The sequence below is a fragment of the Aspergillus fumigatus genome, chromosome 4 (assembly GCF_000002655.1).
Source record: "Aspergillus fumigatus Af293 chromosome 4, whole genome shotgun sequence".
Taxonomy (NCBI): Eukaryota; Fungi; Ascomycota; class Eurotiomycetes; order Eurotiales; family Aspergillaceae; genus Aspergillus; species Aspergillus fumigatus.
In genome coordinates this window covers 2460163-2472294 of record NC_007197.1, presented here as the reverse complement: position 1 = coordinate 2472294, position 12132 = coordinate 2460163, and the positions used below count along the sequence as shown (strand labels likewise).

Sequence of the window (12132 nt, the reverse complement as noted above, 5' to 3'; positions counted from 1 at the left end):
GCTAATCCTGAAAAGGAAGCTCACTGCACGAAAACGAGGGGCATTGTATCAGCATATCATCAGACTCTGTCCAACACGAGCTTACAATCTCACTGCCCATACGACTGCGCGCCTAACCACGATGACTCGAACGACAAGTGACCTATTGGATGACAGGCTATCAACACTCTGGCAGTCAGCCTGTGATGACTACGCTAAAGAAACGGGGATTGCGCTTACCGATGGCGACTTCCCCAAGATCCACGGTCCCGAGGATCTGTCGCGTCATCTCGACGCCGAAAGGGACCATTTCGAGGACTTTCGAATGAAAAAACGACCACTCTTGCATGCTATGCAGATAATCCTGGCGCCGTTCGAGCACTGGGGGGATCTGCTTGCGGGGGTCGCCTCCGCAGCTTTTCCCCCGGCGTCGTCGATCATGGGCGCCATGATGCTTCTCGTTCGAGGGGCTCGCAGAGTCAGTGAATCGTTCGACATGCTCATGGACCTGTTTCACAAACTCGGTCATTTTGCCCTCCGTCTGGACTCGTACAAGGGGGTTTCTCTGAGTGAAGGGATGAAGACCATCATTGTCCAGGTCTTGGTCAATTTCCTTCGTGTCTGTGCGGCGTCGCAGAAATTACTCCGTCGGGGGTCGCTCCGAGCAAGACTTACGAAATGGACAAAGAACGTCCTGGTTGAGGATACGTCGATCAGGTCGCTCCTGGACGAGCTGGAGGAGTTGACGAGCCAGGAGCACAAGATGGTGTCTGCGCATGCGCTCGATCTCACTCACCAGGCGCTCAGAAGCACCGCGGAATTACTCGAGCGAGACGACAACAGGAACGAGCGCGACAGACTGGACAAAGTGAAGAAAGCATTAGATCCCGTTTCCGCGTCCGGCCGCGTCTTCTCCTCCCTCAACGAGAACCGCATACCCGGATCGGGCAGCTGGATTGAAGACAGGATCCGGTCCTGGTGGCAGAGTCCTGATCCTTTACTCTGGATCCATGGAGGCCCTGGTGTGGGCAAATCCTACTTGGCGTCGAAGATCATCAGCGATCTCGCGACAGCAGACTCATCCGCTCCATCTACGCCGCCCATCGTCGCCTCTTTTTTCTTCAAGAACAACGATGTCGACCTACGCTCATTTAACAAAGCGTTGCGGACCCTGGCATGGCAAGTGGTCGTACAGCGATCGAGATTTGCGGCGCATGCAGAGGATTTCTGTCTGAAGGAAGACCCAGCCAACAGCTATGTTGTCTGGAGGAAGCTCTTGCTTGACTTCTTCGTCAAGTCTCCACCGGACGCCGGAACGTGCTTTGTCATTGACGGTATCGACGAGGCCGATCCAGAGGAGCAAGAAATCCTCTTTCGTCTGCTCGAGAGCACATATGCGACAGAGGACCAGACAGGCCCAAGCGCACCAATCCGCGTCGTACTTCTGGGCAGGGATTCCGTGCGCGGCATCCTCGAGGAACACTCCCTCGGCGGGATTCCAGAGATCGAGATCACCAATAACCAGAATCAGGACGACCTGCACAGATACGTCTCTCAGAAGCTGCAGAAGACCAAGTTGTTTCGCGGCTATCCAGACTTCCTCGACGAAGTTGTCCAGGACATATGTGGACAAGCGGAAGGCCTCTGGGAGTGGGCGAACCTGGTCATCAAATCTGTTCTACGCTGCCGGTCCAAGGAACAGATTCGACGAGTGGTGCGGACGATGCCGCGAGGAATCAGTGCAATGCTACATGCAGAACTGCAGCGTTTGGCTAGAGAGTTGTCGGCCTCGGATGCAATGTCGCCTGAGTTGTCCGATGGAGAAGGATCATCCGGGGACACAACGACGCAGATTCAACAGCTCAACCTGTTACTCTCATTTGTGGCGATGGCTCAAAAGCCGCTGACGGTGGACCAACTCGACCTTATCTTGGAGGTCATCCTTGAAGAGGAGGTTTTGAATCTTGAGGATGATCTGCGCACGGCATACTCATCCCTCTTTTCGCTCCGTCCCGCGCTGGGTGAAGGAGATAAAGGGGAAGATGATGATGATGATGATGAGGTAGAAAAAGACACAGTCATTGTAACTCTGCGACATAGTTCTTTCTATGAATTTTTCAGCACATCTGTGGAGGCCGGACCCATTCAGGTCGACCCTGACCGAGCGGAGGCGTCCTTTGTATTTGTCTTACTCTACGCCCTGCAAAGAAAATATGCACCCAAGTCCGAGAGGATGCTAGGACTGATCAGCCGGTATGCTCAGAAATTCCTACCACTGCATCTGGAGCGTGCAAATCCAGAAAAGGCAGATCGGAGAGAAGGGATAGCCAAGCAGCTTGCCGCTCTCCTCACCGAGGAGCCGGTATTCAACCCTCAGCACTGGCTCATCGAACAATACGACGTGGTCTATGTGACCACATACGATCAATATATGTGTTCTCGCGCAACCGACATTGCTTGTTACTGGTGGAATACTCAGAAGCGTGACACGGCGAACCAGAGGGCGGAGTTGGTCCTGAATTGGCTCTCCCCCGATACGAAACAGCTCCTGCAGGATTGTGCTCGATCATCGACGGTGGCAAGCGATGCCTGTCCTTTTACGGTTCTTTTCTCGCGTATGGCAGAGTCCTTCTCCCGGCTTTGGCTGGCTCCGAAAGATATCGAAGAGAAAGACGGATTACCGGAAGGCCTCTCCACCTTCCTATTTGTATACGCTCAGATGGCGGGCACCGAGTTTCCAACCGCCGAGGGGGAGTTGGGAGGGGTAGTACGCATAGCGTTGAGGACTGCCGAGATCATGCAGGTCGCCGAGATGCAGCGTCTCGAGAAGACGCCCGTCTGGCATGCTCGAGTGGCTCAGGCGCTCCTCCTGCATGGTAACTACAGGACGGCCCTCGAACAGTTCCAGATCTGTCTTGATGACCATCAGCGAAACCCTGTCCTGAGCAAACAAGCGCTATTTGCCATTCACAGGGACATGGCTCGCGCGTGTACCGAGACCGGAAGATACAGGGAGGCTGTAGAACACTCTGATCTGGCCGAGTCGCTGCGCGACGCGTCCTGGGATAGTAGCTGGCAGGATCCTATTGGCCGACTGCTGAATGCTGCGCAAATGAAGCACTTGGCGAAAATGACCGATGAAGCTGTTGCCACCGCAGATGAGGCCTGGGAAACGTATCGTGGACAAAAGGAGGATTATCGAGACCGGTATACGCTGCATTCATTCTTCTCGGTCTTCCTGGAGCTGCACCAGACACACCGTGTCCAAGATGTGTTGGACTTGGCCGCTTCTCATCCTCAGGAGTTTCAGTTTACCGAACGAATCGGTTTGGTCGAGTTCCTCGCGTCAACACTGACTTGGACACGCCGTCTGGTATATAGGGTCCTTCACCATACGCGGACCCGGGGCGACGGGAAGCTTATTGACCTTGTGGCCTCGGCTGTGGCCAGAGCCGAGGCCTCGGAGGGGGAATTAACAGATGACCTGGCGGCGGCGAAATACTTCATCGCATCACTGATGGTCGAAAACGGCCGATTCAGCGCAGGAATCCAGGCTTGGTACCAGCTTGCCGCCCTCGACCACCCTCGCGGGGATAGGGAAAGGGCTCAGGCGCGGTCGCTGAGTCGCTTAGCAGCCGTGTGCTTATGCAATCCGGAGATTCCACTGTGCGACGAGCCCCCTCTGAGACTGGATGAAAAGGCCGAATACAGTGATATCTGTCTGGTCATCTCGAGTTGGCTGCGGTATCACGGTGATCTCGCAAACGCCCGGACAGCTCTCCGCGGACGGGTGAAGAAAAGTATCGAGCTGTTGTCGGACGACGATCCTTCCAACGACGATGATGCCTTCCTGAGCCTCTTCCAGACACTTCTGACGGCGGCGGACAGTGACGAGGATCTGAGCGGAGCCTTGTACTGTACCAAGGCCTGGTACAAGGACTGTCTGCGGGAAGCGAAGAGCGACCATCGAATGTCCGAAGGTGGCGTCGCCAAATCTCTGAACCAAGTGCACCTGGTCGCTGACGAGACCCAGGTACCGGATGATGGGGTCTCTGAACGCCGGATCTCGTACACGATCGACTATTTCGCCGAGTGTTCGAACTGCAAGTGTGAGATGAAATCCATCTGCCACTGGTACTTTTGCCTTTGTTGCCCGTTCATGATGCTGTGTCAATGGTGTTACCACGAGATCCAGTCCGCCTTATCCCAGGATGGTACGTCCCATCCCCAGGGTATCTGCGACCCTCAGCACGAGTTCTATTATACCGGCGGTCCGCTTCGGGCCGTTGAGCGTGTGCCCGAAGGGATGACGGTCCTTGACGGTCTTGATGGAACGAAGCGGACGGCATGGATCGAGGAATGGAAGCATCAGCTGTCCGAGAAGTGGGAGACGGCCGACTTTGCCTTTGCGGGAGGACTGTCGGCCTGGTGTATGCGCATATTGCCGGAGCCCCAGCGATCTCGGTGGGCTCGACTCTTTGTGTGACCACTCGGTAGTGCTTAATTTTTGCTGTCTGATTGACTGTCCTCACTTATTCCTCTGATTGTAGGGAATCTTCTTTGTGCCGTACTATGATCCTCCTGTCCCTAATATATGGAGCTGCCTCTATCAATCACTGTCGGGCTCCTCACTAACTACTAGAGGGATCAGTCTGCCTGAGGCGACCAGCATGTGAGAGTAATCGACCAGTCATTTCTTATGCAACAGCATCCGTCTCGCTGTACCATGTGTTCTGTACATGTACACACAAATGAACAATGAATATTGACCAATCAGACCGTCTCTCCAGAAGCTTCCATTGGCGGATCATCACAAGGTTTGACCCACTCACACCCAGCCAGCCAATAGCAATGCTTTTCGCTGCGTCCCAATCCATCCGAGTGGGCGGGAATTCGGCAGAGTCAATGGGCCCTCGACACACGACGCCATAAATAGTATCCAGCTCTTCCTAGCACTTCCGAAGACAAGGATGTGCTTTGGAAAGAAATAGAAAGACGTTTCCCTCTTCCTGTCGTCTGGGTCATGATCATGTAGACTACGTCCCACGAGACCAATATCAAACCGAACTACTCGATCTGGGTCTGTACTCGATCGCCAAGTTTGATTACTATCCTACGAGGCTAATTTAGACCCAAGCGCGCCGGAATGGGCCTCACCACCCCCGCCATCATCGTCATCGTCATCGTCGCCTGTCTGGCCGCCGTGTCGTTGGGCGCCGCGCTCACCCGCCAGCTGAACCCCGCCGAGTCCTACGAGAGCCGGTTCCAGCCCTCGCATGCCCAGGAGATGTATATGCGGTCGGTGCGGATGAGGACTCTGGGGACTTTTCGGCGCGAGAGTCTTTTTTCGGCTGCATCGCGGGGGATGGGCAGGGATCTGGAGAGCCGATGTAGGTTCGTTCCCTTTTCTGGATCGTCGGATGCTGACCATAGTAGATACGGCGGAGGAGACGAGCTCGAGGGGTTGAATCGATCGGCTATGGTTTGGGTGGATTGCGCATTTGCTCTGCGGGATAGATGATGGACGACATGGATTGATACCTTCTTGGCTCTGGCTATGGCGTTATGATGGATTGATATTGACGATATGATATGATATATATGATTGAATGAATGAATGAATGAATGAATGAATGAATGAATATGACCCAATACTCCGTACTCCATACCTGTTTCGCTGAATTCAACTCCGTACCTACGATCGATCGAGTAGGATGTACACAGGCCAACACACTGCAGCTGGATAACAGATTTTATTCGCCCGAGGCTCCTGTTCTCAGCGAATGGTAACGGACTCCGTTCGCCCCGCCAGTTCCGCCTTCTTGGCACGCAGAGGGATCCTCTTGGCATCCCCCCCCTGATTGGCTTCCTGGCGCACGTGTGTCCCCTGCGCACAGTAAGTGGGAAATCGCCTTGTGGGGGGTATGTCAGATACGATGAGGCAGACCATTAATGACGGTGCCAAGCGGTCGGCCCATGCCAGTGCCAATGCGCGCGATTCTCGGCGCCAAGGGGAGCTGGACGGATCGAGTTTTCGCACCGTGGTGGGGTTCCTGTTCTCCCTGGAGGTTTATAAACTGGCTGTTCCCCTGTCGGCCGGTTAGGTTGTTTGATTTGTTTCCTCAATTGAACTCCGAGGGATTAACTCGAGTACGAAATGGAGAAAAGCAATGTCCCGGGCTCCAACCCCAAGCCCCTCTCCCACCCGGCTCACACTCTTCCCTATGAGGTGGTCCTCAAAGAACTCTCCACCAGACTCGATGAGGGTCTCACACCGGACGAGGCCGCCCGTCGGCTGCAGACGTACGGCCCGAATAAACTCGACGAAGGCGAGGGCGTGTCCGTCGTCAAGATCCTTGTCCGGCAGGTGGCCAACGCAATGATGCTAGTTAAGGGACCCACTTTTTGCTTTTGCGCAATCACACGAACTTGTCTGATCCAATTCTAGGTCCTGATATTGGCCATGGCGGTCAGCTTTGGCATCCAGTCGTGGATCGAAGGCGGCGTCATCTGTGCCGTCATCGTGCTGAACATCGTGGTGGGATTCTTCCAGGAGTATGCGGCCGAGAAGACCATGGAGTCGTTGCATTCCCTGAGCTCGCCCACGGGGACGGTCTCCCGTGGTGGACAGACCTTTTCGGTGCCCAGTGCCGAGATCGTCCCGGGGGATATGGTCGAGTTGCGCACGGGGGATACTGTTCCTGCTGATATTCGGTATGCCCCCCACCCCGAAACAACCTGTCCAGTGCCCTCGACGGGAGAGCTGACCAGAACAGTCTGGTGGAAGCAGTCAACTTCGAGACCGACGAAGCCCTTCTGACCGGTGAATCCCTCCCGGTCCAGAAAGACTGCGACGCCGTGTTCAAGGAAGACACCGGCCCCGGCGACCGGCTCAACCTGGCCTACAGCTCCAGCACCGTCACGCGCGGCCGAGCCCGCGGCGTGGTCATTGCCACCGGCATGGCCACGGAGATTGGCTCGATCGCTGCGGCCCTGCGCGCGGGCGACCGCCGCCGCCGACCCGTCAAGAGGGGCCCCAACGGCGAGACCAAGAAACGGTGGTATCTGCAGGCGTGGACGCTGACGGGGACGGACGCCGTCGGCCGGTTCCTGGGCGTTAATGTCGGGACGCCGCTGCAGCGCAAGCTGTCCAAGCTGGCGATCCTGCTGTTTGGGGTCGCGGTGCTGTTTGCGATTATCGTGATGGCCTCGAACAAATTCGTGAGTAGCAACGAGGTCATTCTGTATGCGGTCGGGACCGGGCTGAGTATGATCCCCGCGTGTCTGGTCGTCGTGTTGACCATCACCATGGCGGTGGGGACGAAGCGCATGGTCGAGCGGAACGTGATCGTGCGCAAGCTTGATTCCCTGGAGGCGCTGGGCGCCGTGACCGACATCTGCTCGGACAAGACGGGCACCCTGACGCAGGGCAAGATGGTGGTCAAGAAGGCGTGGATCCCCGCCAAGGGGACGTACTCGGTTGGCAGTAACAATGAGCCGTTCAACCCGACCGTCGGGGAGGTGACGTTCGCCCCGGTGCCACCGGTGCGCTTCGACGAGGCGAACGAGGGCCCCGTGGTGATCGGCAAACTGGACGAATTGGCAGCCCAGGAACCCCGGCTCGAGGAGTTCCTCAACGTCGCGGCCATGGCCAACCTGTCGCACGTCTACCGCTCCGACGACGGCGAGTGGCACGCCCGCGGCGAGCCCACCGAGATCGCCATCCAGGTCTTCGCGGCGCGGTTCAACTGGAACCGCGACCGGTGGACCAAGGGCGAGCGTCCCGTCTGGCACCAAAAGGCCGAGTTCCCCTTCGACTCGACCGTCAAGAAGATGTCCGTCATCTTTAGCCGGTTCGACGGCGACGGCGGCACCGAACGCAGCATGGTCTTCACCAAGGGCGCCGTCGAGCGCATTCTCGACGCCTGCACGACCGTCATCTGGGAGGACGGCTCGACCCCGATCGACCTCACCGACGGCCACCGCGCCACCATCCTGCAGAACATGGAGGAGCTGGCGAGGCTGGGCCTGCGCGTGCTGGCCCTCGCACACAAGCCGTACGCGCCGTCAACTCGGCTGCTCGAAGACGCCGACCTGCCGCGCGACGAGATCGAGCGCGATCTGTGCTTCCTCGGCCTGATCGGGCTGTATGATCCGCCCCGCCCCGAAACCGCGGGGGCCATCCGCGCCTGCGCCCAGGCCGGCATCGCCGTGCACATGGTGACGGGCGATCACCCGGGGACGGCCACGGCCATTGCGCAGCAGGTGGGGATCCTCCCGTCGGATCTGGGAAGCGTCGCCGCGGACGTGGCCGACGCGATGGTCATGACGGCGGGCCAGTTCGACAAGCTGACCGACCGCGAGGTGGACGCGTTGCCGACGCTCCCGCTGGTCATTGCGCGGTGCGCCCCGCAGACCAAGGTGCGGATGATTGACGCGCTGCATCGCCGGGGCCAGTTCGCCGCGATGACGGGCGACGGGGTGAATGACTCGCCCTCGCTGAAGCACGCAGACGTCGGCATCGCGATGGGCCAGGCGGGCTCCGACGTCGCCAAGGACGCGTCGGACATCATCCTGACGGACGACAACTTTGCGTCGATCCTCAACGCCGTCGAGGAAGGCCGGCGCATCTTCGACAACATCCAGAAATTCGTGCTGCATCTGCTGTCGGAGAACATCGCGCAGGCCTGCACGCTGCTCATCGGCCTGGCCTTCAAGGACCTGGACGGCCAGTCCGTCTTCCCGCTCGCCCCCGTCGAGATCCTCTGGATCATCATGATCACCTCCGGCATGCCGGACATGGGGCTGGGCATGGAAGTCGCGGCGCCCGACATCATGGCCCGGCCCCCGCAGACCAAGCAGGGCATCTTCACGGGGGAAGTCGTCGTCGACATTGTGGTGTACGGCGTGTGGACTGCCGCGCTCTGCCTGGCCTCCTTCTCGGTCGTGGTCTGGGGCTTCGGCGACGGCCATCTCGCCCGCGGCTGCAACCGCGAGTACTCCGCCGAGTGCGACCTCGTCTTCCGCGCGCGCGCCACCACGTTTGTCTGCCTCACCTGGTTCGCGCTCTTCCTGGCCTGGGAGATGGTCGACATGCGGCGGTCGTTCTTCCGCATGCAGCCCGGCTCGACGCGGTATCTGACGCAGTGGATGTCTGATGTCTGGCGGAACCAGTTCCTGTTCTGGTCGATTGTGGCGGGGTTCGTGACGACCTTCCCCATTCTGTATATCCCGGTTTTGAACCATGTGGTGTTTAAGCACACGGGGATCTCGTGGGAGTGGGGGATTGTGTTTGTGGAGGCGGTGCTGTTCTTCCTGGGGGTGGAACTGTGGAAGTTTGCCAAGAGGGTGTATTTCCGCCGGCAGCAGGGGAAGAACGTTCAGAGCCTGGCTTAATGCATTCTCTGGGGTAGCTAGATAGGTAGGTAGCAGTATAGACAGGCAGGTAGATAGACAGGTAGATAGATTGCTAGACAGAGGTAAAAAGTTCCATTGATGAACAGCACGCCACCATTCGCATCATTCACTTGTCTCGACTGGCTACTCAATCCCTCATATATCACTCACGTCCAACCGGACTAAGCGCCCCCTCTCCACCTCATACACATACCCCGTCACATTCCCTTGGACAAGTCTGCTCCCCCGCAAGAACCTCACATCCTCCCGCACACTCGCCTCCAGATCCCTGAACGGCAGGAACTTGATATCCGACGCATCCTCGCCAAGCTCTTCCCGGATCTTGGCTCTGATATCCTCGTCGCTGAAGGTGAGCATCCCGCAGTCCGTCTATCATCGTCATCATCAGTACCGCTAGTCAAACTAGGATGGGAACAGACAGGGGATACATGATGGATGACAACCACTTCCTCCGTCCCAAGCAACCGCTGGGAAATTATCAGACTGCGGAGCGCTTCGCTGGCTCGGCCGCCTGCGTTGCGGATGACGTGTGCGTCGCCTTCGGTGAGGCCGAGGACGGAGAAGACGTCTGCGCTGTTAGTACTACGGTAAGGAGACGAGAAAGGGGGAAGCGGAGGGTACCGATGCGCGCGTCCATGCAGGTGACGACGGCCAGTTTGCTAAGCTTGTCAGTTCGATGGCAGCTGGAGAGCAGTCGAGTAGGGTACGCACCGCTTGGGAGGGAGAGGGAGATGGCCTTTTGTGAAAGCGGCGGCGTACTGCGCGTTGGCGGCTTCGATGTCTGCTACGTTGGTCATGTTGATTGTTGTAGATGTATGCCTGCAGGATGACTATCGATGGTGTTGGCGTGAGATCTGGGATATGTTTTAAGCCAGATGATATCGTGATTTACCCCGCAGATGGTGACAGATTGCGACTGATGAACACTGATGGAGCCCAGTCGGATAGAATCAACTCAATAGACAGATGATGTTCAAGCCTCCTTGTCATCCTGATATGCTTCCTTCCTCCACCCGTGCTCCAATCCCAACACCTCCCCGGTGATGATCCCCTTGATGGTAAACAGCGTATTCACAATCGCAATGATCACCAGCAGCAACAGCAGCGCCGTCGACCACACATCAAACGCAGGCGAATCCATAATCTTCCCCAACTGCACCGCGCAGTTCGTATACACCCCCTGCAATCGTCACTGATCTATCCATCACAAGGGGGAAAACGAAAGGAAGGAAACGGGACGTACCCAAGGAAAAACCAACGACCACGCCCCCAGACTAAACGTCGTACTCTTGAACCCCCCCGGCTGCGCCGCCAACGTATGCAAAATGCTAAGAATCGCAAAACACCACCAAAACGTCGCAAACCCCCACGACAGGAGTCCCGCGAATTGGCTTACCGCGGCAATCGGGCCAGCCGCCTGTGCGCGCAGCAGCGTCCCCCGCGCATATGCCGGGAAACTCTTCTGCACCGCACCTCCCAGAATCTGCAGCGCGAAGCCGCCCTGTCCAAAGGGCCCGCAGAGGATCATATCCTGCCATACCTTCTGCGGAGAGGGCTGCTGATCGGAGAAGTGCTGGAAGAGGATGACGGCGTCGAAGCCGAGGGCGAGGGATATGCCCGCGCCGACGAGGAGGTATGCGACGATGATGACGGGGACCTGGAGGCGGGGGCTGAGCGCGGTAGAAGTGCAGATGACGCCGCCGCCTGCGGCGCAGGTGAGGGCGGCAATGACGGGGAGTAAAATGGCGGGGGGGATGCGCTCGAAGCTGCTGGGTTGGACTTTGAGCTGGACGAAGGGGATGCCGATGACGGCGAGGGTGGACAGGAAGGCGGCGATCCACCAGAGGACGTAGACGCCTATTGCGACGCCGTGGGTGCTGCCGTACTGCAGGGCGACCATCTGGACGATCGTGGTGTAGGTGATGACGATGCTCGCGAGGCAGGAGGTCTCGATGAGGTTATGGCGCAGTTCATCGCAGACTTCTCTTGGGTATCGGATGAGGCGCAGGATGTACAGGAAGAGCGTCATGGCGAGAAGCACGATGGTATAAATCCAGACGATCTTGGCTAGGATACGCAATGCGCCGAACTGGTAGTGCAGTTGGTGCAGGATGACCGAGATGATGGCGGTCCCTTGGGGCATGACGAACCATTGCGGGGAGAAGTTGAACAGCGCACGGGCTGGAGGGTATGCTGGAGGAGCTGGCATGATATCGATCAATATGTTGATCAGACATGTCGAGTATGCTGAAGTGGAGGAAAAGCGTTTTGATCGTCTATACAGCGCAAAACAGAAATTGGCCAGATGACATCACCGCATCATTTCCCCACATCAACTAAGCTTATGTCGGGATATCCAGGGATATCGACATCTCTCTCTATCTAGACGGTGATCAACACCATCGCAGACTGTTCAGATAGATAGATCTACCGTGCATAGAGTCATCTGAATAGCACATCGTATGAGCATCGTCCCCCCTTCTCGTCCCGGATGTCAACCCCAGATTCATAGATATCAAACCATACGGCATATGCTGCTAGATTCTGGGAATATATTGTCTCAAGCAGTATTATATCGACATTCCTCTTTCATGTTTATCCATAGGCCAACCAGGTCGAGGAATCATTCTAGGACAAGTGTCCAGGAAGGTCATGTACAAGACTTGTACCGCATGCAAGACACATGGTTCTTTCCCTTCATTTGACTTGACAAGGCAGATGGGCCCATTCATCCAC

At 57.2% G+C, this 12132-nt stretch overlaps 5 protein-coding genes across 5 annotated transcripts; 3 read left to right on the top strand and 2 right to left on the bottom strand.

The window, feature by feature from the left end:
- Positions 1-49: 49 nt before the first annotated feature.
- AFUA_4G09460 (NACHT domain protein) lies at positions 50-4465 on the top strand (the record flags this gene model as incomplete). The annotated part of the gene is made up of 1 exon (XM_746786.2): positions 50-4465. Exon 1 carries the CDS (start codon positions 122-124, stop codon positions 4463-4465), a length of 4344 nt encoding a protein of 1447 aa, XP_751879.1. The 5' UTR covers positions 50-121.
- A 660-nt stretch (positions 4466-5125) lies between these two features.
- AFUA_4G09450 (uncharacterized protein) lies at positions 5126-6083 on the top strand (the record flags this gene model as incomplete). Its single annotated transcript, XM_746787.1, has 3 exons — positions 5126-5369; positions 5760-5875; positions 5925-6083. The coding sequence occupies 3 exons, from the start codon at positions 5126-5128 to the stop codon at positions 6081-6083; spliced, it is 519 nt and encodes a 172-aa protein (XP_751880.1).
- Positions 6084-6136: 53 nt separating this feature from the next.
- Positions 6137-9375, top strand: AFUA_4G09440 (cation-translocating P-type ATPase; the record flags this gene model as incomplete). The annotated part of the gene is made up of 3 exons (XM_746788.1): positions 6137-6367; positions 6428-6693; positions 6726-9375. 3 exons carry the CDS (start codon positions 6137-6139, stop codon positions 9373-9375), a joined length of 3147 nt encoding a protein of 1048 aa, XP_751881.1.
- A 156-nt stretch (positions 9376-9531) lies between these two features.
- On the bottom strand, positions 9532-10193 carry cafC (beta-class carbonic anhydrase; the record flags this gene model as incomplete). The annotated part of the gene is made up of 4 exons (XM_746789.1): positions 9532-9765; positions 9825-9964; positions 10018-10055; positions 10108-10193. 4 exons carry the CDS (start codon positions 10191-10193, stop codon positions 9532-9534), a joined length of 498 nt encoding a protein of 165 aa, XP_751882.1.
- Positions 10194-10369: 176 nt separating this feature from the next.
- On the bottom strand, positions 10370-11680 carry AFUA_4G09410 (putative malic acid transport protein; the record flags this gene model as incomplete). Its single annotated transcript, XM_746791.2, has 2 exons — positions 10640-11680; positions 10370-10576 (listed from the first exon to the last, which is right to left on the bottom strand). The coding sequence occupies exons 1-2, from the start codon at positions 11603-11605 to the stop codon at positions 10370-10372; spliced, it is 1173 nt and encodes a 390-aa protein (XP_751884.1). The 5' UTR covers positions 11606-11680.
- Positions 11681-12132: the final 452 nt, after the last annotated feature.